Source organism: Lutra lutra, chromosome 4 (genome assembly GCF_902655055.1).
Source record: "Lutra lutra chromosome 4, mLutLut1.2, whole genome shotgun sequence".
NCBI classification, from domain to species: Eukaryota; Metazoa; Chordata; class Mammalia; order Carnivora; family Mustelidae; genus Lutra; species Lutra lutra.
Window position 1 is genome coordinate 135,584,052 of NC_062281.1, and position 25,447 is coordinate 135,609,498.

Below are 25,447 nucleotides of genomic sequence, written 5' to 3' on the forward strand. Positions count from 1 at the left end.
ACTATGTTCTTTCTGATTTTCTGTCTGCTAGATCTGTTCATTTTCTGATAGTGGGGTTGAAGTCTCTAGCTGTGATAGTGGATTCAGCTGTTTCTTGCAATTCTATCAGTTTTGCTTCACTTTTGTTAGGTGCATAAATTCTACCAGTTAGTATGACTTTTTTTGAGAAATGACCCTATTATTATTATGTAATGTCATTTTTTTTTAAAGATTTTATTTATTTATTTGACAGAGAGAGGGAGAGAGTGAGCACAAGCAGAGGGAGTGGGAGAGGGAGAAGCAGGCTCCCAGATGAGCAGAGAGCCTGATGTGGAGCTCCATCTCAGGACCCTGGGATCATGACCTGAGCTGATGGCAGATGCTTAACTGACTGAACCACCAAGGCGCCCCTGTAATGCCATTCTTTATCCTGATAACTTCTCCTGCTTTGAAGACTGCTCTGTTTAAAGTTAATATAGCTACCCCTGCTTTCTTTTAATTGGTGTCTGCATGGTATATCTTTATCATTTTATATGTCTTTACCTTTAAAGTGGTTTTCTTGTGGACAACATATATTTGGATCTTTTTTTAAATATTATCTGATAATCTCTCTTAATTGGTTCATTTGGACCTTTGACATTCATAGTGATTATTGATGTATTTGGATTAATATTTGTGATATCCATTGTTGTTTTCTATTTGTTGCCATTATTCTTTATCTTCTGTCTTTCACTCTTTTTATGGCTTTTGTGATTTTAAATGAGCATTGTACATGATTCCATTTTCTTTCCTTTCATAGCATCTTGGTTATAGTTCTTATTTTACCATTTTCAGTAGTTGCTCTTAAGTTTGCAATCCACATTTATAATGAATTCAGTTCCATTTTCAAATAACACTCTATTCCTTCCCAGGTGTAAGTACCTTATAATTAAAAATAAAACTGATTCTTTTCTTCTGTCTCTTATATATTTGCTTCTTTAATTTCACTTATATATAAACATTCATGTATGTATGACATATGTATAAACTTAGATAATTGCTTATATCATTTGTTATTAGTATTTTGACAAACTTTTATGTTTGTCATAATCAGAGCAATTAAGAATAAGAAAAAATAAAAGATTTTTATACTATGTACAGTTTCTTTCCCAGTGTTCTTCTTTGCTTCTATCAATCTGCATTTCTGAACTACATCATATTCCTTTTCTCTATAGAACTTCTTTTAACATTTCTATTGGCAACAGATTTCCTCAATGTTTGTCTATGAAAATGTTTCTCCTTCATTTTGAAAGGTAATTTCACAGGGTAGAGAATTCTAGGTTGGTGGGTTTTCTTTTTTCTCTCAATACTTTAAATATTTTATTCTATTCTCTTCTTGCTTAATGATTTCTTAAGAGGAGTAGATTTCTATGCAAATGTTTTTCTAGATTTTTTAAAATCAGTTTTTATTGTTTTATATCCATCTTCTGGCTCATCATCCTTTAGTTTTTTCAAGCTTATAGTTTTACAGTCTACAAGCATGGGATAGAAAAATAAAACTTGAAAACTGGTGTTTTCACAAAAGCTTTTAAAAAAATTTGAACAGAAATATACAACCTTCTAAATTTTATAAAGTAAATACATTTCAAGGACAGAAATTAAGATGTCTAGATTACAAGTGCATCTTTGGCTCATTGTTCCAAATGACTTTTTATGGTATCTGAAACATGTGGAATATACCACCAAAATATAATGTTTTAAGCAGTCAGTATTTTTTATATAAACTTACAAACCAACTAGAGTCGATTTTCATTTGCCAGGAGATATATAATATTGTAATTGTTCTACTAGAACTCTTCTCCTTAATTTTTAAAGTACATTTTGTGTGTGATGTAAAATCATGGCAAGTTCTTCATCAAAATAGTATTGACTCAATGAATTAAAAAGTATTCCTTAAAAAATAATTGCAATGTTTATAATGGGCTTAAATATATTGCAGACATTCTAAACTAAAAATAGTTTGCAACCATGATAAATGTAAAATACTATTAGTTATATTTTCTACAGTTAGATTTTTGAAAAATAAACCATTATTTTCCCCCTTTTTCATGATTTTATTTCATTTACAGAATCTTAGCAAAGTTTATGGTAATTCTGGAGTCTATTGTACAGAATTCACTTAATAATGTCATAACTGATGCTTGAAAAGTAAGTTCTTATAACATAGATCACCAAACCAAATATTTTTATTTTAATATACTCCTTACTTAAAATAATAATGTATTTGTATACCTGTCATCTAAAGTTCCAGTGACTGAGTGTGATGCTCAGAGGTCAATGACACTCTGAGCAAAACATTTTTTTTTAAATTTCTTTAAAATATTTGTTAAATTCCACTTGAAAAGGCAATAAACATACAGAATAAGTTTTTACTTTTCAAAATTTAATTTAGATATTCATTAACTATAACCTAGTATAGTTACTCTTCATATGTTTGCTACCATTTTTTTTTAAATGAAAAAAGCTGGGAATAAAGATGAGACTTATAGTTGATATACATTATAGTTTATAAAGACATGGTTTTTATAGTGTGATTAAAAATGTACAATAATTTTAAAATTAGTACTTTAGTTGATACAAACTAAGTTTACTGACAATGATACTAATTTCTTTTCAACTATAGGACTTCTTTGAAATTGTAATTGGAGTCCTGATGCTTTATGTAATATGTTGCTATACTTATATTTGCCTTTTGAACATTGTTTTATTATTTGAACTTAATGATACACACATTTATATGTGCATCTTACAAAGTAATTATAAAATTATCAAAAATAAAAAAAGAACAAAACTGCCTGGATTCCACTTTAATTGTCATATTTAAGTTTGGCAGTACTTGGTACACAAGCTTTTAAGTCGGTATATTGAAAACCAATTACAGTGGTTTTCAGCTTCTGTTGGTGGGCAATATAATCATCTGGCCCCATAGCTGCAGAGATAAGATTCATGAGGTAGACTAATGGGGCCTGAGGATTTGTGTTATTCTAGTTACACTGATATGCAATAAAGAATAAGAAATAAAATTAAATGTTGCATGAGAATCCTTTCTTCTTCAAACTGACTGAGCTATGTGACGGACTATTTAATTGAATAGTTTGAATAACTGAAAAATACCTTATATTCTGAATGTAGAATGCTAATTCTTAAAAAAAATGGAAATATAGTGTACTACAATTTTTTTTTTTAGTGTACTACATTTAATCTTATAACTTACTCACTATATATTAATCTTTCCTTTGGATAGCCATAACTTGATTTCAAATAAAGTGTTCTACCCTGGAGTGTTTTTTAATATTAAGGTTGTTTATGTGTTGGCAAATAAATACTATTGATGGAGATGACTATTGTTGCAATAGAGAACACAAATATAAATGATCCTACTATATGAGAAAGACTGATTTTGAGATTATTTTAGAATTCATATCACCAACTAAAAAAATCAGTTGAGAATGGCTTAAGAATTAAACTGTATAAAACAAAGATCAGTAACCAAAAATGTGTTTGTAGGCCCCTAAGATGAGATTCAGTATTTAAGCATTTCATTAACCCTGAATGACCTAGCAGATAAGGAAAAATATACTTTGTAAGAACCACAGAATTTTTGGGGACACATTTTTCGCCTCTCACTTAAGATCTGAAAAATAAGTAAAAAGTTGGTTATTTTTCATTGTAAAAGAGTCCTCTTATGATCTCGTTAAAATTAACATTTATAGAATTGCTAGATACTTATAGAGTTATGGGATGAGATAATGACAAAATGTGCCCATCCCCAAATATTTGAGAATATAATCAAGGATTATAATAATTTTTATAAATGTACTTACTGAAAATATATTTATTATTGATTTTTTATTCTTCTGCTTACTTTGGATTTAATTTGCTCTTCTTGATTTACTTTCTCAAGGTGGAAACTTAAATTATTGATTTTATATCTTCTAAAGGTGAATTCAATGCTGTAGATTACTCTAAGCATTGCTTTCACTGCAACCCACAAATTTTTATAAGGTGCATTTTCATTTAGCTAAAAATATTTTTAAATTTATCTTTGAGCCATATGTTATTTAGAAATACACTGTTTGATATCCATGTATTTTGATATTTTCCAGCTATTTTTCTTTTATTGATATCTAGTTTAATTCCACAGTGTTCTGAGAGAGACATTGTATGCTTTCTGTTCTTTTAAATTTGTTAAGGTATGTTTTATGGCCAAGATTATATTTTATCTTGGCAAGTATTCCGTGTAAACTAGAGAAGAATTTGTAGTCTTCTGTTGTTAGTTAAGGTAGATAATGTCAAATATCCAGTTGACTAATGGACTTCAACTATGTCCTTACTGATTTTCTGCCTGCTGGATCTATTTGTTTCTGATAGGGGGATTTTGAAGTTTCCAAATTTAATAGTGGATTCATCATGTCTCCTTTTCATTTCTCTCAGTTTTGCCTCAGGTGTTAATGCTGCTTTTAAGCATATGCACAATAAAGAGAATTATGTCTTCTTGTAGAATTGTCCTTTTATCATTATGTAATACCCTACTTTATGCCTGATAATTTTCCTTGCTCTGAAATCTGCTCTGTCTGAACTATTAAAGCTTCTCTAGCTTTCTTTCTTTCTTTTTTTAAAAATATTTATTTAATTAATTTATTTGACAGAGATCACAAGTAGGCAGAGAGGCAAGCAGAGAGAGAGAGAAGCAGGCGCCCTGCTGAGCAGAGAGCCCGATGTGGGGCTCGATCCCATGACCCTGAGATCATGACCTAGGCCAAAGGCAGAGGCTTAACCCACTGAGCCACCCAGGGACCCCTCTAGCTTTCTTTTGATTAGTGTTAGCATGATATACCTTTCCCCATTACTTAAATTTTTTTTTTACCCTTTTTAATGTGTTCCACAGAAGAATGAATATTTTTAATTGAAAATTAATTCACATACCATAAAAATCACCCCTTTAAACTGTACAATTCAGTGAAAATATTTCTTTTTTTTAGTGAAAAATATTTCTAAACAAAAACAATAACTTGATTTTTTATCAACAGCTTTTCATGTTGTTAACTATTCTACAATATCAGTTTTAGTGCTTTTGTAGTATTTCATTGGCTGTATTAAATAGCTTAGTTAATTATACTGTTTAAGGCATTAAGGATTTTGGGGTATTAAATGAATATCTGTATATACTATCTCTTCTCATCTCCGTAATTTTTATTATACTTTTTATTTGGGGTATAATTGATGTAATATCATATTTGTTCCAGAAATACAATATAATGATTAGTATTTGTATACATTGTGAATGATCAGCACAGTAAGTCTAGTTAACATCCCTCACCATATGTTGTTACAAAATTTTTTTCCATGTGATGAGAACTTTTAAGATGTACTTTCTAGCTGCTCTCAAATATGCAATACAATATTATTAATCAAAGGCATCCAGCTGTGCATTACCTCCTCATGACCTATTTATTTTATAACTGAATATATGTACCTTTGGACACCTCATCCTATTTTGCCAACCCCTACCCCTGCTGCTGCACCACCAATCTATTTGTATCTATGAGCCCGATATTTTTGTTTTTGTTTTTTTCTTCAAATTCCACATATAAGTGAGATCATCCAGCATTTGTCTGTCTTTGATTTATTTCACTTGGTATAATACCCTCAGGGTCCATCTATGTTATTGCAAATAGCAGGATTTCATTTTTCTTATGGCTGAATAATACTCCATTTTATGTATATACCACATTTTCTTTATCCATTTATCTGTCTGTGGACACTTAGGCTGCTGACATGTCTTGGCTATTGTAAATGCTGTTAGAATGAATATGAGGGGTACATATATCTTTTTGAGTCAGTGTTTTCTTTGTCTTCAAATAAATATTGAGAAGTAGAAATATTGGATCAAATGGTAGTTTTATTGGGGTTCCTGGGTGGCTCAGTCTTTAAGTGTCTGCCTTCAGCTCTGGTCGTGGTCCCTAAGTTCTGGAATCGAGCCCCACTTCGAGCCCCACATTGGGCTCCCTGCTCAGTGGGAAGCCTGCTTCTCCCTCTCCTACTTCCCCAGCTTGTGTTCCCTCTCTCTCTCTCTCTCTCGCTCTCTCTCTCTGTGTCAAATAAATAAATAAAATCTTTTAAAAAAATATGGTAGTTTTATTTATTTATTTATTTATTTATTTATTTGAGGAACCTCCATACTGTTTTCTACAGTGATTATACCAATTTACATTCCCTTTTCTTCACATCCTTGTTGTTTCCTGTCCTTCAGACAATGGCCATTCTAGGAGGTATGAAGTGATAGCTCATTGTGGTTTTGATTTATATTTCCCTGATGATTATTGATAGTGAGCATCTCTTCATGTACCATGTTGGCCAACTGGATGTCTTCTTTAGGAAATGTCTATTCAGATTCACTGCCCGTTTTTTAACTGGATTTTATTTTGGTAATCAGTTGTATGACTTCTTTATATATTTTGGATATTATCCCCTTATTACATATATGACTTGCAAATATTTTCTTACATTCAGTAGCTTGCTTTCTCATTTCTTTGATGATTTCCTTTGCTGTGCAGAAGCTTCTTAGTTTGATGTATTTTTACTTCATGTATTTTTGCTTTTGTGTCCTTTGCTTTTTGTGTCAAAACCAAAAATCACCACCAAGGGTATTGTGAAGTACAAGTTTTTTATCTATTTTGAGTTAATTTTTGTGTATAGTAAAAGCTGTTGGTCCAGTTTTATTCTTTTGCATGTTGCTATCCAGTTTTCCCAACACCATTTATTGAGGAGACTCTCTTTTCCCTGTTGTATATTCTTGGCTCTTATGTCATAAATCAATTGACCATCTATGTGTGAGTTTATTTCTGGTCTCTCTTTTTTGTTGTATTTAACTCTATTTCTTATTCCAATCCCATACTGTTTTGATTATCATGGCTTTGTAATGCAGTTTGAAATTAAGGAGCATAATGCCTCCAGCTTTGTTGTTTCTCAAGATCGTTCTGGCTGTTTAGGGTTTTTGTGGTTTTATACAAATTTAGGGTTGTTTGTTAAATTTTGTAAAAAATGCCATTGAAAATTAGCTAAGAATTTCACTGCATATGTAGGTAACTTTGGGTAGTATGGGCATTGAACAAGGTATATTATTCCAGTTTATGAGCATGGAATAGCTTTCCATTTATTTGTCTCTTCAATTTAATTAATTAGTTTCAGTGTAAGGGTCTTTTCCTTGCATTGCTAAATTTATTCTTAGGTATTTTATTCTTTCTGTTGCAATTGTAAATAGGATTGTTTTATTATAGTTGATTATTAGTGTATAGGAACACAACAGATTTTTGTTGGTTTTCTTTCCAGCAACTATACTGAATTCCTTTATTCAGAGTGTTTTTTGGTGGAGTCTCTAGGATTTTCTACATATAATATGCTATCTGAAAATAGTGATAGGTTTACTTCTTCTTTCCAATTTGGATGCTTTTTCTTGCCTAATTGCTCTCTGGACTTCTAATACTGTGTTGAATAAAAGTGGTGAGAGTGGGTATCCTTGTCTTGTTCCTGATCTTAGAGGAAAAACTTCTTGCTTTTACTGTTGTATATGATGTTATCTGTGGGTTTGTCATGTATGTCCCTCATTCTGTTGAGTTATGTTCTGTCTATACCCTTTGTTGAAATACTCAGTTTATCATAAATGAATGTTGGATTTAGTCAGGTGCTTTTTCTGCAGCTGTCAAGATACTCATATGATTTTTATCCTTCATATTGTCAATGTGGTATATCATCACATGTATCAAATTGTGGATGTTGAACTATCCTTTATTCCCAGGCATAAATACCACTTCATTATGGTATGATCCTTTTAATGTATTGTTGAACTTTGTTTGCTAATATCTCGTAGAGGATTTTTGCATCTGTGCTCATGAAGGATACTGGTCTTTGACTTTTTTTGTAGTGTCCTCTAATTTTGGTATCAGGATAATGCTGACCACATTAAATGAGTTTGGAAATGTTTTCTCCTCTCCTTTTTTAGAAGAGTATAGAAAGGATTGGTATAATTGTTTGGATATTTGGTAGAATTCATCTCCATCACTTTACTTTTAATTTATGCATGTCTGTACATTTAAAGTACGATTCCCAGACATGATTTTTTGATTCACTCTAGTTTGATCCATGATGTCTTTGTGTTGGTGCTTTGACTATTGATATTTAAAACATATTACTTCTTTTTTTTTTTTTAAGTTTTTTTTTTTTTTTTGTTTTTGTTTTTTTTTTTAATTTGACAGAGAGACACACCGAGAGAGGGAACACAGGCAGGTGAAGAGGGGAAAGGGAGAAGCAGGCTTCCTGCTGAGCATGATTCCAGGACCCTGGGATCATGACCTAAAGGCAGAAGCTTAATGACTGAGCCACCCAGGCACCCTTAAAGTGATTATTTTGATAGCTGGATTACTATCTACTATATTTGTTACCGTTTTCTATCATTGTTCTTGTTTTTGTTCCAATTTTAGCCTTATATTATTTTCTGCCTTTTGTGCTTTAATAGAGCATCATTTATTATTTCATTTTCTGTCTTATCTCAGCATATTTGTTTTCTTTTTTCATTTTTTTATTAGTTGCCCTTGAGATTGTAATAACTCAAGTCCACTCTCAAATGACATATACTATTTCACATGTGGTGTAAATATCTTTGAATAACAAGATATTTCTAATTCCTCACTCTTGTTCTTGCATTATTATTGCCATTCATTTTATTTATATGCATACAGAAATTTACATACATATACATAGATAATCAAATACAGTTTTGCCATTAGTATTTGAGCAAACTGTTACCTGTTAGATCAACTAAGAATAGGAAGAATAAAAGGTTTTTATTTACTCTTCACTTGTTTCTTTCCCACTGCTCTTCCTTATGTAGATCTGAGTTTCTGAACAATATTATTTTCTTTCTAACAAACTGCTTTTAACATTTCTTGCAAGGCAAGCCTATTGGCAACAAATTCCTTCAATTTTTGTTTGAGAGTTTTTATTTTTCATCCACTTTAAAAAGACAATTTCACAGAGTGTAGATTTTTATATTAGCGAGTTATTTTTTTCTTGACAGTAAATATTTCACTCAATCCTCTCCTTCCTTGTATAAGGTTTCTTAGGAGAAGTTGGATATAATCCTGATTTTTGCCCTCTATGGGTAAGTTATCTCCCCACTGGTGTTTTGTTTTATTTTTTGCTTGTTTTTTGTTTTTTGCCTTAATCCTGTTTGGTGTTTTCTGAGCTTCTTGTATCAGTGAGTAGGTGTCTGACATTAATTTGCAGAAATTCTCCCATCATTACTATTTTAAATATTTCTTCTTTTTCTATATCACTTTTGTCTCATTATGGTGTTTCCATTATGTATATGTTATACTTTTTTTTTTAAAGATTTTATTTATTTGTTTGACAGAGATCACAAGTAGGCAGAGAGGCAGGCAGAAAGAGAGAGAGGAGGAAGCAGGCTCCCTGCTGAGCAGGGAGCCCGATGTGGGGCTTGATCCCAGGACCCTGGGACGAGACCTGAGCCGAAGGTGGAGGCTTTAACCCACTGAGCCACCCAGGTGCCCTTATGTTATACTTTTTGTAGTTATCTCACTGTTCTGCAATATTCTTTTCAGCTTTTTTTAGTGATTATTTTTTCTCTTTGATTTTTGGTTTTGTGAGTTTCTATTAACATATTCCCAAGCTCAGAGATTTCTTTTTTAGGCATGTCCATTCTACTAAAGAGGCCATCAAAGGTATTAATCATTTCTGTTACAGTGGTTTGGATCTCTAACATATTTTTGATTTTTTAAAAAAATTTATCTTTCTTTTTATGCTGTCTTTTTTGTTTGTTGTTTATTTTTTCCATTAGAGTCCTTAGTATATTAATCATGGTTGTTTTAAATTCTCAGGCTGATAATTTTAACAGCTCTGTAGTATCTGAATCTGGTTCTTATTCTTGTTGCATGCTGTCTTTTAGTATGCCTTGTAACCTTTTTATTGAAAGCCAGACATCATGTTATGGTAAAAAGAACTCCAGTAAAATAGTGTGTGATGTGGTGGTAGGTGTGGATAGGTCTCAGTTCTTATAGTGAGGCTGTGCTTCCTAGGCTGTGAATTTCACAAGTATTTTTTGGATCTCCTACACCTTAGGTCGGACAAAGTGGCCGGAGTAGGCTGGAATTGTGTACTTCCCTTCTCCCAAATGGAAGGCTTGGTGGGGATATAGTTGGATATTTCCGTACTTCCCTGACAGTTAGGCTCTGGTAAAACCTCACTTATTTATTGTGTGTTAAATATATTCTCTTGAGGCAGGCCTTGTTAAGAAGAACAGGGTAGTCTGGTGTATTTCAGATTTATTCCTTTCTTCTCTTTGTCAGAGCCTGAGCAGATTTTTCTCTAATATTCACTCTGAGGACCTGCTAGAGTTCCTGAGTGTTTATCTCACAAAAGCATGAGACCTGGAGTTTCTAAATCTGTGTTATCAACACTGAGCCTCTAGTTACTTGTCAGTCCTGGTTTCCTACCCTGGCACTGGTTCCTGCAGAGGTTTCTACTGGTGAGTTTCTCTTCAGTAACTTATGGATCTTTGTATCCACCTGCCTATCTTTCTGATTTTTGATTCAGTGGTTTTCCTTATACCCTCACTTTTCTGATAAATCTAAGAAGAGTTGGTGATTTTTCATTTTATTCATTATTTTATTTGGTAGTATGGTGTAACAACTTCTAAACTCCTTATATGCTGTATCAGAAGCCAAAAGTGCCTTTATTTATTTTTGGAAGACTACATTCTATCTTGAGTTGTTAACTGAACTAGATTTATTTTAGTAACACTTATTTATAGTGCTTGTTATGTGCCAGACACTATTCTAAAGTCTTAATGCCAACTCATTTAGTCTTCATAACAATTATATCCATTTAGTACTGTTGCGATCCTCATTTTGTAGATGAGAAAACTGAGGCATATAAGTTGGATACATAACACACCAAGGGTATATAACTTGCTTGAGGTCACCAAGCTCAGAATAAACTTACATTTGTTTCTTTTTTTTCTAACTATCTTATACGCTCAAAAAGAAGTTCAAAAATCAAAATAACTTCCTTTTTAACCAACAGATTGTGATTGAGGTAAAGTTGTACCAGTTAGGCTTACCCTTTGGAGGACCTGACAGCTTCTCTTATACTTCTTTGGCCCCGAGTCAACCATGGAGAAAATCTTACTACACTACTATGGAGATACACAAATAGAGATGTGAGAGAATGACATAGTGAAGGCTGGTGTAGATGGAAAGAACCTGGGACAGTATGGTGAGAGAGACCCATACATCCTAGCATCCCAGCTGAACCTACTGTCAGTGTTCTTGCCAATGTATCAGACATGTAAGTTAGATATCTTGGAGGTGTCCATTCAGATAGTCCTACAAGACTGAATCTCTAGTTAATATCACTTGGAAAAGAACTGCCTAGTTGAATCAAGTCAATCTATAGAATCCTGCAAGATAATAAGTTATAGTTGTTTTAAGCCCATAGATTTTGGGGTGCTTCGTTATGCACCATAAATAAATGAAAAATATACATTCTTTTTCTAGGAATTTGGATATTGGTGGTAGAGAATTCAAAGGGAAAGATTTTAAGGAATTAAGAATAGATCTCAATCTAAATGACAGATACTTTGCCATTTGTACTTAGAAGTCTTTTCTCCAGATGTATTGAGAGGTAATCAACATAACATTTAAGTTTAATGTGTATAGTATGATGAATTGATATACATGTATATTGCAAAATGATAATCACAATAAACTTAGTTAACACATCTGTCATCTCATATAATTACTATCTATTTATTTTGTTATGAGATTATTTAGGATGTATTACTCTCTTAGCAACTTTCAAGTACAAAATATACAATATAGTATTGCTAACTATAGTTACCATGTTGTATGTTATATCGCTAGAACTTGTTTATCTAATATCTGGAAGACTATAACCATTTCCTGCACCCCGTTTTGGCCACCTCTGGCAACCAATAGTTTATTCTGTACAGCATTTGTCTTTCTCTGATTTATTTCACTTAATATAAAACCTTAAAAATCCATCTATATTGTAGGTAGGATTTCCTTTTTCTCATGGCTGAATAATATTCCATTATGCATATTGGATATGCATAGGTACTGTGTAAAATATATCTCTAAGTATTACATTTATTACATTTTTTTAACTTTTCATCTGTCAAGGGGCACTTAGGTTGTTTCCATGCCTTGGCTGTTGTAAATAATGCTGTAATGAATATGGGAGGTGCAGATATCTCTGCATGATAATTATTTCATTTCCTTTGGATACAAACCCAGAAGTGGAATTGCTAGATCATGTGGTAGTCCCATTTTTAATTTTTTGAGGAACCTCCATACTATTTTCCATGGTGGCTGTATCAGTTCACATTCTTACCAACAGTGCACAAATGTTTGTTCTCTCTTCTCCACATCTTCTCCAGTGTTATTTCTTATCTTTTTGAATATAGAAATTGAACAGTTATGAGGTAGTATCTCATTACGGTTTCATTTGCTTTGATGATTAGTGGTGTTGATCATCTTCTTAATAAATGGCTTCTTGGCCATTTATATGTCTTTTTTGAAAAAAAAAATCTGTTCAAGTCCTCTGCCTATTTTATAATTAGATGATGATGGTGATGATGATGATGGTTGCTACTGATTTGTACGAGTTTCTTTTATATTTGGATATTTACCCCTTATTAGATTAATTGCAAATATTTTCTCCCATTCCATAATTTGCCTTTTCATTCTGTTTATTGTTTTTTTTTTTTTTTTTTTTTTTTCTGTGCAGGAGCTTCTCAGTGTGATGTAGCCCTACTTGTTGATTTTTGCTTTTGTTGACTTTGTTTTTGGAGTCATATCCAACAATCATTGCCAAGACCAATATCAAGGAACTTTTTCCCTATGTTTTCTTCTAGGAGTTTTATATTTCCCAGTCTTTAAGTCTTTTGATTTAATTTTTGAGTTAATTTTGAGATTATTTTTATAAATGGTATAAGCGGTCAGATTTAATTCTTTTTCTAATGAATATCCAATTTTCTCAACACCATTTATTGAGGATTTTGTCCTTTCCCCATTGAGTATTCTTTGTTCCCTTGTCAAATATTAGTTGACCATATATGGGTAAGTTTATTTCTGGGCTCTCTATCCTTTTAAATTGGTCTGTATACCTGTTTTTATGCCAGTACCATAGTGTTTTGATTACTCTGGATTCGTAATATGTTTTAAAGTCAGGAAGTGTGAGCCCTCCAGCTTCATTTTCTTTTTCAACACTTTTTTTGCCTAGTTGAGTTTCTTGGGTTGTTGTTATTGTCCCATATTATTTTAGGATTATTTTTTTCCTATATCTTTGAAAAATACCATTTGAATTTTAAAAAGAATTGTATTGAATCTGTAGATAGCTTAGGATAGAATGGACATTGTAAGAGTATTAATTGTTTCTGAACGCAGGATCTTTCCATTTGTTTGTGTCTTTAATTTCTTTCATTAATGTCTTAGAGATTTCCGTTATATATCTTTTACCTCCTTGGTTATATTTATTCCTAAGTACTTTATTCTTTTTGATGCTATTATAAGAGGATTGGTTCCTTCATTTCCTTTTCAGATACCTCATTGTTAGTATATATAAAATGAAACTGACTTTTGTATGTTTATTTTGTGCCCTCCTCTTTACTGAATTTTTTTAACCATTTTCATGAAGTCTTGAGGATATTCTATAAATAATATCATGTTATCTGCAAACAGAAAATTTACTTCTTCCTTTCTGATTGGATTCCTTTTTTTCTTTTTCTTAGCTGATCTCTCTAGCTCAGATTTCTAGTATTATGTTGAATTGGGGTGGCAAGAGTGGGTATCTTTGCTTTTTTTCCTGATCTTAGAAGGAAAGCTTTCAACCTTTCAGCATTGAATATGATGTTAGCTGTTGACTTACCATAGATGGCCTTTGTTATGTTGAATTGTAATCCTTTTATACCCTCTTTGTTTAGACTTTTCATTATGTAAGGATTTGATTTATCAAATGCTTTTTCTGCATCTATTGAGATGATCATATGATTTTTGTCTTTTGTATCATTTTATAAGTACATTGTACTGATTGAGTTGTGTTGTTGAACCATTCTTGCCTCCCAGGGATAAATCCCACTCGATCATGGTGTATGTTTTTTTTTTTTAAGATTTTTATTTATTTGACAGACAGATCACAAGCAGGCAGAGAGGCAGGCAGAGAGAGAGAAGAGGAGGAGGCAAGCTCCTTGCTGAGCAGAGAGCCCGATGTGAGGCTCGATCCCAGGACCCTGAGATCATGACCTGAGCCGAAGGCAGAGGCTTTAACCACTGAGCCACCCAGGCACCCCTGGTGTATGATTTTTTAAAAATGCTGTTGAATTTGATTTGCTAGAATTTCATTCAGAATTTTTACACATATATTCATTAGGGATATTGGCTGTTATTTTTCTTTTCTTTAGTATCCTTATCTGGCTTTGATATCAGGGTAATGATGGCCTTGTAAAATAAGTTTGGAAGTCTTTTCTCCTGTTCAACATTTTGGAAAAGTTTGAGAAGGACTGGCATTCATTCTTCTTTAAATGTTTGATAGAATTTGCCAATTAAGCTCTCTGTGGCAGAACTTTTCTCTGGCGAGAGGTTTTTAATTATTGATCAATCTCCTTACTAGTAATTAGTGTGTTCAGATGTTCTTTTTCTTCCTGAGTAAGTAGACTGTATATTTCTAGGAATTTATCCTAGGTTGTTCAATTTGTTGGTGTGTAATTGTTCATAGTATTCTCATGATCTTTGTATTTATTTGATATCAGTTACAATGTCTTCTCTTTTATGACTGACTTAATTTATTTGGGTCCTCTCAGGTTTTTTTGGTGGTTACTGTCTAGCTAACAGTGGGCAATTTTGTTTTATTCTTTCAAAACCCAAACCTTAGTTTTGTTGTTGTTTTCTTTATTTCATTTATTTCTGCTCTGATCTTTTTGAAATTTCCTTCCTTCTGCTAAATTGGGTATAGTTTGTTGTTTTTCCTCTAGTTCCTAGAGGTAAGAAGTTAGCTTTTTCCAGATTTTTTTAAATGTATGTATTTATCATCATGAAATTCCTGGTTAGAATTTCTTTTGCTGCATTCTGTACTTGGTGGTATGTTGTGTTTCTATTTTCAATTGTTTCCAGTTTTTGTTTTTTTTAAATTTCACTTTTATTTCTTCTTTGAACCATTGATTATTTAGGAATAGAAGTATTAATTTTTTCTGCTTCTAAATTTACTATATCTCTGAGGAAAGTAAAAAATAGCCATATTTATTGAAACATGATTCAGTTCTAGGTCCAAACTATGAAAACTACAAAAAAAGTGCCCTGACCTCAGAGTGTATGTAATTTGATTGGAAAGACAACAGTTAGATTGTATAGCATATAAACATATAATTTCTAAATTGGAGATGTAGGCATGGCCCAGGAATGTAAATTACTAAGAGTTAATTAGACAATGATTTGCTGAAGAGGGTTACACCAAGAGAGAAGTAAATATGACATCCTTAAATATCAGAGTTAAGCATAGCAAAATTCAACATATTTCATTAACTAGGAATCCATTATTGTTAACTGTTTAGAATTCTGATTATTGAATTAAAAAGTTAATATTTCAACAATTCTATTTTACTTCACCACATAGTTAATTTTATTGTTTTCACAGAGTTTACATTAAACATAAAATAATTAGGCAAACTAGATTTTTAAAAAATTCTGAAATTTTAGTTTCCTAATCATTTTGATATTTAATGTTACAGAAGGTTTTTTTTTTAAATATGTCTATAATTGGCATCTTTTTAACTCAAACTAGGAAGTAGTTGTCCAAAATGAATAAAAAGATATTCAATTAAGTACTATCATGACAATTATCTCAAATTTGGATTTGTGTGACCTAATAATTCTCTTCTTTCTCAGACTACATGTCTTATATGCAAGAAAGAGTTTTCAAGTGAGGCAATAATACTAATCACACTAACTCACTCATTAGGTATTATTAAAAAATTATTTTGAACATATTTAGGCATTTTGAGGAAGGGGTCATTGTTATCTTCTGTATCAGTATCCATTAACTTCACAAAATAGTGTCCTTGAATTTCACGGAGTAAGTAACAAAGTTGATCAATTAATGGCTAAAGTTAGAATGCTTAAGTAATTGCAGAACCTTTCATTTAGTCAGATTACCTAGTATGTCTGAGATCAATAAAGGAAATAGAAAAAAATTTTACTTTTGAATAATAGCAGTGGTAGATTATTGACATCATGTTCAAGTGACATATGAATCACATTAATTGAGAAAATTTTAAAATAAAAATCTTTCATTGCTTGTTATAAGTTTATAAATAATAATTATACTTAGTAACACTATTTAGAATCCCTGAAAATAAATGCTAAAAATATTATATCTTCTACAAAGAAATAAAGAAATACCCAAATAAACTATTAGAGATGGAATAATCTGTGTGAACAATGGATGCTTGAAGTAATAGTTTATCAATGTGTCACTGTCTATACACACACACATCCACACACACAAGTTTATCAGTGCACTGACAAAAGATGTAAAATCATGCTGTTCTATGTTGATATGTTTTGTTTGTCGAGAGATTTTGCTATGAGCTATGATTTAAACACTTTAACTTCAATTAATAATAATGCATTAGTTGGGTGCCTGGGTGGCTCAGTGGGTTAAGCCTCTGCCTTCAGCTCAGGTCATGGTCTCAGGGTCCTGGGATCGAGGCCCGCATCGGGCTCTCTGCTCAGCAGGGATCTTGCTTCCTCCTCTCTCTCTCTGCCTGCTTCTCTGCCTACTTGTGATCTCTCTCTCTCTCTCTGTCAAATAAATAAATAAAATCTTTTAAAAAATAATAATGCATTAGTTAATAATAATTAGTTAATAATAATGCATTAAGATTGGATCATTAATTGTAATAAATATACAACACTAATGCAAGATGTTAATGGGGGAACTGACAATAAGGATGTATATGGCATCTCTGCGCACTTTCAATTTTTCTGTAAACTTAAACAGCTCTAAAAAATAAAGCCTATTAATAATTTTTAAAAATCACTTGGCTAAAAAAGAAAGGAAAAGAATAGTTTGGATATGACTCCACTTTGCAGATTTCTTACAAAATTACTATTGACTCAAAAATTGTATTCTATAGCTGAAACTTTTGAGCACCCCACTGTCTTGAAACATTCTGATTTATGCCCAAGATGTGGTTTCTCATAAACCCCTGTGATAAACCAGAGTTTGCCTGTATTAGGCCAAAATGGAAAAAAAATAGGTTTTTTGAAAGGAGAGCTTGAGGAAAGACTTAAGGTCTTTTCGAAATATGGAGTCCAAATAATGGGATACCTCTTGTATATTGCCTTTCATTTGAAGACCTATAGAGCTTGGTAAGTTTGTAAAGATTCATTCACATCTGTTTATTTTCTATCAGGGTCTTTATATTTGGAAGACCATTTTACTTGTAGTTTAGGCTGGTTTTTCACAAGGTGTCCATGACTTACCCAGGTACATGCTAAATTACATATTATACATAATTATATACATAATTTATATACATAAATTACATATTCTTTGGCCCTCAGCCCAGAGACTCTGATAATGCAGATATGATATGGGGCCTAGGAATCTGCTTTCTGTTTAATTCCTTAAATGGTACTTAAGAGTTTGAGGATTACAGTTCCCAGGCTTTAGCTAGGATATAAAAAATAACTAATCTCTTGAAAGAGTGTGAGGGTTTAGCTGGATTTCCACATTTATTTTCATTTGGATTTTGCTACCCTAGTTTACTTCCACATAGTGGAGATTCTTCCAACAGGAAAGATAGTTAATCTTACTAAATGCTCTCAGATAGGCCACTTGAGTTCAAATACTCTCTTCTAAACTATCACTGGGTGACTGTGTTTTGTGAAAGCTAAAATTACCTACAGTAAAGGAAATTTCAAATACATGAGAAATACTATGTAAAATTAAAGAACTTTTGATTTAGAAATCTTACATAAATTTAAATTAATCAAATTTTAATACCTTTAGGATTCCAGATCTTAATTGCTTAGCTGAATTGAACATAGAAATAATGTGATTGCTGGGGCACCTGGGTGGCTCAGTGGGTTAAAGCCTCTGCCTTCAGCTCAGGTCGTGATCCCAGAGTCCTGGGATCGAGCCCCGCATTGGGCTCTCTGCTCCGCGGGGAGCCTGCTTCCTCCTCTCTCTCTGCCTACTTGTGATCACTGTCTGTCAAATAAATAAATAAAATCTTAAAAAAAAAAAGAAATAAATAATGTGATTGCAAATTGTCTCTTTAAGAATTTTGTAACAGTTGAAACCCTGTATTGAGACTTAATTTCATTTAGCTACATTTTTTAGCCTCTTATACAAATGTTAGCACTATCTTGAATTGGAAGCTTATCATTTAATGCATTTCTTTATTTAGCAGAATATTTTAACCAGAATTATTATACAAGGTGTAATAAGGTATCATTTTCTTTTAGTTTTCTTGCCTCAATGTTTTACTTCTTAACTGTTTTTACCAAATTCCATGTTCTCTAAGTATCCTAGGAAAAAGGAAAATTTTTTTCCCTTTTACTGATTAGTTGATTGGCAAGGGCAATGATAACATTTTTTTTTTAAAGATTTTATTTATTTATTTGTCAGAGACAGAGGGAGAGAGAGTGAGCGAGCACAGGCAGACAGAGAGGCAGGCAGAGGCAGAGGGAGAAGCAGGCTCCCTGCCGAGCAAGGAGCCCGATGTGGGACTCGATCCCAGGACACTGGGATCATGACCTGAGCTGAAGGCAGCCGCTTAACCAACTGAGCCACCCAGGCATCCCAATGATAACATTTTTGACTTGTAGTTATATAAATTTCATAATTTTAAAATGCTTTCAATTACAAGGTTTTATGGGAATTAATTTTAATTTTTTTTATTTGAGTATAGTTGATTTAGTTTCAGGTATACCACTTAGTGATTTAACAATTTTATACATTATGCTATGTTCACCACATATGTAGCTACCATCTGTCCCCTTACATCACTATTACAATATCATTGTCTGTATTCCTTATGTTGTATCTTCTATTCCTAGGACTTACTCATTCCATAACTGGAGGCCTGTATCTCTCTCTCCCCTTCACCCACTTTGCCCAGCCCCCTCTTATTTGACACCTATCAGTTTATTCTCTGATATACAGGTCTGATTCTGCTTTTTTTTTTAAATTTAGATTTCATTTACAAATTAGATTTTTTTTCTTTTTCTTTATTTTATTTTATTTTATTTTTACTTTTTTACCCATTGTATTCTCACTAGCTATTGGAAACTTTTTTGTTTGTTTCCAGATTTATTTTTGGAAGTCGAAAAAAATACCTACAGAATAGAGAAGAACCCATTTGAAAAATCTAACATAATTTACTTTTGCCTGATTCCTGTTAGCAGAAGACTGAAATGAGAACAAATATGCTCTTCCTTGCAGCTTTATAAATTGAGGTTACAAGGAAATCGGGTCCAAAAGCCCAAATTTTCAAACTAAAGCACAGGAGAAGCAGTAATAAAACAGTAAAAGATAAATATTGAGCCTAAATTTATTTCCCCAGATGCTCATTCCCTATCGGTTAAACATATATAAAATACAAAGTTTGAGGATTATAAACCTCAACAATGTACCTAGTTTCTGTTTTACTTTCTAAATCTCTAAGAGCATAAAGTCATATTCCATAGCATTGGACTTCCCTGGTATCATCTTGGAGGTTGATATTGGAAACAGTTGGTATCCAGAAGGCCTAAGAAAGCAAGGTCTACTCTGGTCAGTCTTCCTTCCGCAAGGAGGAAACAGGGGAAGAGGGTTCTTTTGTCTTGAAGGGTGTTCACTCCACTCTGTCCTTCTATCCCTAAGTCACTAACACCTGTGCAGTACGCTCTGTTTTGGCTTTCTCCTTCCTTTACCTAAGTTTCAATAGTACTTTTTCACAATAAAAATATACTGAGTTAAGAACCATTAACCGTTACTTTTTTCTGTTCCACAGAAAAATATTAGGGGACTAAAAAAAAAATTTTTTTTAATTAAAAAACAAATAAAACCATTTAACTGGATTGGAAATTCCCAGCATGTGCAGCTAAAAGCTATTAGGATGTATTGTTAAAATAAGAGAAGGGAGATTGCATCCATGGAGATACTCTTAAAAAACCCTGAAATGCAGGGAGGGTAGTAGAAGTGAGGCAAAGTCAAGGAGTGAACTCCCAGTACAAGAGTAAACACAGGAGCCATGTATATATGGGCACTGGCTCCCTAGCAGCACACTCGTTACATATCCTATCAGAGCAATTCTGACTCTCCAAGGTTGGGAAGTTTTGAACAAAATATTAAAACAAGTTTCACTTTGTATATATGATCTTTGAGCAATGCCTTTAAAAAACAGCCCAAACCCCTTAAAATTCCGTTCCATTTCCTACCTTCAACTCTTTTATTTCCTAGATGTTTCATGGAACAATAACAGAAGAGCTAACCAGTCATGAAGAATGGAGTCACTATAATGAGAACATAATAGAAGATCAAAAAGATTTTGTTTTCGTGAAGTTCAGTGGCCTGCATTTAAAATCCATGGAAAATTTGCAATCCTATATCTCTCTCAGAGTATGCATCTTCTCAAACAATTTTATTACAGATATTCATCCACTTCAAAGTTGTATAAAATTAGTCAAACTTGATCTCCATGGAAATCAGGTAAGCAATAGACATTTTAGATTTTTGCATATAAATGAAATTGATATTCAAAAACACTTATGCTGTCTATCCCAATATATCTCCCAATTTTTATATAAAATATAAAAAAATTTAAAAATAGAATATATCTAAATACAAAATTTAAAATTTAAGGGGTGCGTGCCTGGTTGGCTCAGTAGGTAGAGCAAGTGACTCTTGATCTTTGGGTTATGAGTTTGAGCCCCACATTTGATGTGGAGAATTACTTTAAAAATTTTTTTAAGTTTAAACAAAATTTTGAGTTAGAAATATATAAACACTGTGTGATTTGGTATATTTTACTTTTTTTTAATTAATTTTATTTTTTATAAACATATATTTTTATCCCCAGGCAACAGGTCTGTGAATCCCAGGTTTACACACTTCACAGCACTCACCATAGCACATACCCTCCCCAGTGTCATAATCCCACCCCCCCCAACCCCCCTCCCCCCATCAACCCTCAGTTTGTTTTGTGAGATTAAGAGTCACTTATGGTTTGTCTCCCTCCCAATTCCATCTTGTTTCATTTACTCTTCTCCTACCCCCTCATCCCCCCATGTTGCATCTCCTCTCCCTCATATCAGGGAGATCATGTGATAGTTGTCTTTCTCCAATTGACTTATTTCGCTAAGCATGATACCCTCTAGTTCCATCCACGTCGTCGCAAATGGCAAGATTTCATTTCTTTTGATGGCTGCATAGTATTCCATTGTGTATATATACCACCTCTTCTTTATCCATTCGTCTGTTGATGGACATCTAGGTTCTTTCCATAGTTTGGCTATTGTAGACATTGCTGCTATAAACATTCGGGTGCACGTGCCCCTTCGGATCACTACGTTTGTATCTTTAGGGTAAATACCCAGCAGTGCAATTGCTGGGTCATAGGGTAGTTCTATTTTCAACATTTTGAGGAACCTCCATGCTGTTTTCCAGAAAGGTTGCACCAGCTTGCATTCCCACCAACAGTGTAGGAGGGTTCCCCTTTCTCCGCATCCTCGCCATCATCTGTCATTTCCTGACTTGTTAATTTTAGCCATTCTGACTGGTGTGAGGTGATATCTCATTGTGGTTTTGATTTGTATTTCCCTAATGCCGAGTGATGTGGAGCACTTTTTCATGTGTCTGTTGGCCATCTGGATGTCTTCTTTGCAGAAATGTCTGTTCATGTCCTCTGCCCATTTCTTGATTGGATTATTTGTTCTTTGAGTGTTGAGTTTGCTAAGTTCTTTATAGATTTTGGACACTAGCCCTTTATCTGATATGTCATTTGCAAATATCTTCTCCCATTCTGTCAGTTGTCTTTTGGTTCTGTTAACTGTTTCCTTTGCTGTGCAAAAGCTTTTGATCTTGATAAAATCCCAATAGTTCATTTTTGCCCTTGCTTCCCTTGCTTTTGGCGATGTTCCTAGGAAGATGTTGCTGCGGCTGAGGTCGAAGAGGTTGTTGCCTGTGTTCTCCTCAAGGATTTTGATGGATTCCTTTCTCACATTGAGATCCTTCATCCATTTTGAGTCTATTTTCGTGTGTGGTGTAAGGAAATGATCCAATTTCATTTTTCTGCATGTGGCTGTCCAATTTTCCCAACACCATTTATTGAAGAGGCTGTCTTTTTTCCATTGGACATTCTTTCCTGCTTTGTCGAAGATGAGTTGACCATAGAGTTGAGGGTCTATTTCTGGGCTCTCTATTCTGTTCCATTGATCTATGTGTCTGTTTTTGTGCCAGTACCATGCTGTCTTGATGATGACAGCTTTGTAATAGAGCTTGAAGTCTGGAATTGTGATGCCACCAACTTTGGCTTTCTTTTTCAATATTCCTTTGGCTATTCGAGGTCTTTTCTGGTTCCATATAAATTTTAGGATTATTTGTTCCATTTCTTTGAAAAAAATGGATGGTACTTTGATAGGAATTGCATTAAATGTGTAGATTGCTTTAGGTAGCATAGACATTTTCACAATATTTATTCTTCCAATCCAGGAACATGGAACATTTTTCCATTTCTTTGTGTCTTCCTCAATTTCTTTCATGAGTACTTTATAGATTTCTGTGTATAGATTCTTAGTCTCTTTGGTTAGGTTTATTCCTAGGTATCTTATAGTTTTGGGTGCAATTGTAAATGGGATGGACTCCTTAATTTCTCTTTCTTCTGTCTTGTTGTTGGTGTAGAGAAATGCAACTGATTTCTGTGCATTGATTTTATATCCTGACACTTTACTGAATTCCTGTATAAGTTCTAGCAGTTTTGGAGTGGAGTCTTTTGGGTTTTCCACATATAGTATCATATCATCTGCGAAGAGTGATAGTTTGACTTTTTCTTTGCCGATTTGGATGCCTTGAATTTCCTTTTGTTGTCTGATTGCTGAGGCTAGGACTTCTAGTACTATGTTGAATAGCAGTGGTGATAACGGACATCCCTGCCGTGTTCCTGACCTTAGCGGAAAAGCTTTCATTTTTTCTCCATTGAGAATGATATTTGCGGTGGGTTTTTCATAGATGGCTTTGATAATATTGAGGTATGTGCCCTCTATGCTTACACTATGAAGAGTTTTGATCAGAAAGGGATGCTGTACTTTGTCAAATGCTTTTTCAGCATCTATTGAGAGTATCATATGGTTCTTGTTCTTTCTTTTATTAATGTGTTGTATCACGTTCATTGATTTGCGGATGTTGAACCAGCCTTGCAGCCCTGGAATAAATCCCACTTGGTCGTGGTGAATAATCCTTTTAATGTACTGTTGAATCCTATTGGCTAGTATTTTGGCGAGAATTTTTGCATCTGTGTTCATCAAGGATATTGGTCTGTAGTTCTCTTTTTTGATGGGATCCTTGTCTGGTTTTGGGATCAAGGTGATGCTGGCCTCATAAAAATGAGTTTGGAAGTTTTCCTTCCATTTCTATTTTTTGGAACAGTTTCAGGAGAATAGGAATTAGTTCTTCTTTAAATGTTTGGTAGAATTCCCCCGGGAAGCCATCTGGCCCTGGGCTTTTGTTTGTTTGGAGATTTTTGATGACTGTTTCCATCTCCTTACTGCTTATGGGTCTGTTGAGGCCTTCTATTTCTTCCTGGTTCAGTTGTGGTAGTTTATATGTCTCTAGGAATACATCCATTTCTTCCAGATTGTCAAATTTGTTGGCGTAGAGTTGCTCATAGTATGTTCTTATAATTGTCTGTATTTCTTTGGTGTTCGTTGTGATCTCTCCTCTTTCATTCATGATTTTATTTATTTGGGTCCTTTCTCTTTTCTTTTTGATAAGTCTGGCCAGGGGTTTATCAATCTTATTAATTCTTTCAAAGAACCAGCTCTGAGTTTCGTTGATTTGTTCTATTGTTTTTTTGGTTTCTATTTCATTGATTTCTGCTCTGATCTTTATGATTTCTCTTCTCCTGCTGGGTTTAGGGTTTCTTTCTTGTTCTTTCTCCAGCTCCTTTAGGTGTAGGGTTAGGATGTGTACCTGAGACCTTTCTTGTTTCTTGAGAAAGGCTTGTACCGCTATATATTTTCCTCTCAGGACTGCCTTTGTTGCGTCCCACAGATTTTGAACCGTTGTGTTTTCATTATCATTTGTTTCCATGAATTTTTTCAATTCTTCTTTAATTTCCTGGTTGACCCATTCATTCTTTAGAAGGATGCTGTTTAGTCTCCATGTATTTGGGTTCTTTCCAAATTTCCTCTTGTGATTGAGTTCTAGCTTTAGAGCATTGTGGTCTGAAAATATGCAGGGAATGATTCCAATCTTTTGATAACGGTTGAGACCTGATTTAGGTCCAAGAATGTGATCTATTCTGGAGAATGTTCCATGTGCACTAGAGAAGAATGTGTATTCTGTTGCTTTGGGATGAAAAGTTCTGAATATATCTGTGATGTCCATCTGGTCCAGTGTGTCATTTAAGGCCTTTATTTCCTTGTTGATCTTTTGCTTGGATGATCTGTCCATTTCAGTGAGGGGAGTGTTAAAGTCCCCTACTATTATTGTATTGTTGTCGATATGTTTCTTTGATTTTGTTATTAATTGGTTTATATAGTTGGCTGCTCCCACATTAGGGGCATAGATATTTAAAATTGTTAGATCTTCTTGTTGGATAGTTCCTTTGAGTATGATATAGTGTCCTTCCTCATCTCTTATTATAGTCTTTGGCTTAAAATCTAATTGATCTGATATAAGGATTGCTATTCCTGCTTTCTTCTGATGTCCATTAGCATGGTAAATTCTTTCCCACCCCCTCACTTTAAATCTGGAGGTGTCTTCAGGTTTAAGATGAATTTCTTGTAGGCAGCATATAGATGGGTTTTGTTTTTTTATCCATTCTGATACCCTGTGTCTTTTGATTGGGGCATTTAGCCCCTTAACATTCAGGGTAAGTATTGAGATATATGAATTTAGTGCCATTGTATTGCCTGTAAGGTGACTGTTATTGTATATTTGTATATTGTATATTGTATATCTCTGTTTCTTTCTGATCTACTTCTTTTAGGGTCTCTCTTTGCTTAGAGGACCCCTTTCAATATTTCCTGTAGAGCTAGTTTGGTATTTGCAAATTCTTTCAGTTTTTGTTTGTCCTGGAAGCTTTTAATCTCTCCTTCTATTTTCAATGATAGCCTAACTGGATATAGTA

The 25,447-nt window shown here is 33.4% G+C and overlaps 1 protein-coding gene across 3 annotated transcripts in view; it reads left to right on the forward strand.

The window, feature by feature from the left end:
• Positions 1 to 25,447, forward strand: part of LRRIQ3 (leucine rich repeats and IQ motif containing 3) — a 203,301-nt gene that overhangs the window by 8,308 nt on the left and 169,546 nt on the right. For all 3 annotated transcript variants that reach the window (XM_047725515.1, XM_047725513.1, XM_047725514.1), the window contains exon 2: positions 20,560 to 20,808. In XM_047725515.1, the coding sequence (XP_047581471.1) occupies positions 20,560 to 20,808 (249 nt within the window). The remainder of the gene's footprint in view (positions 1 to 20,559; positions 20,809 to 25,447) is intronic.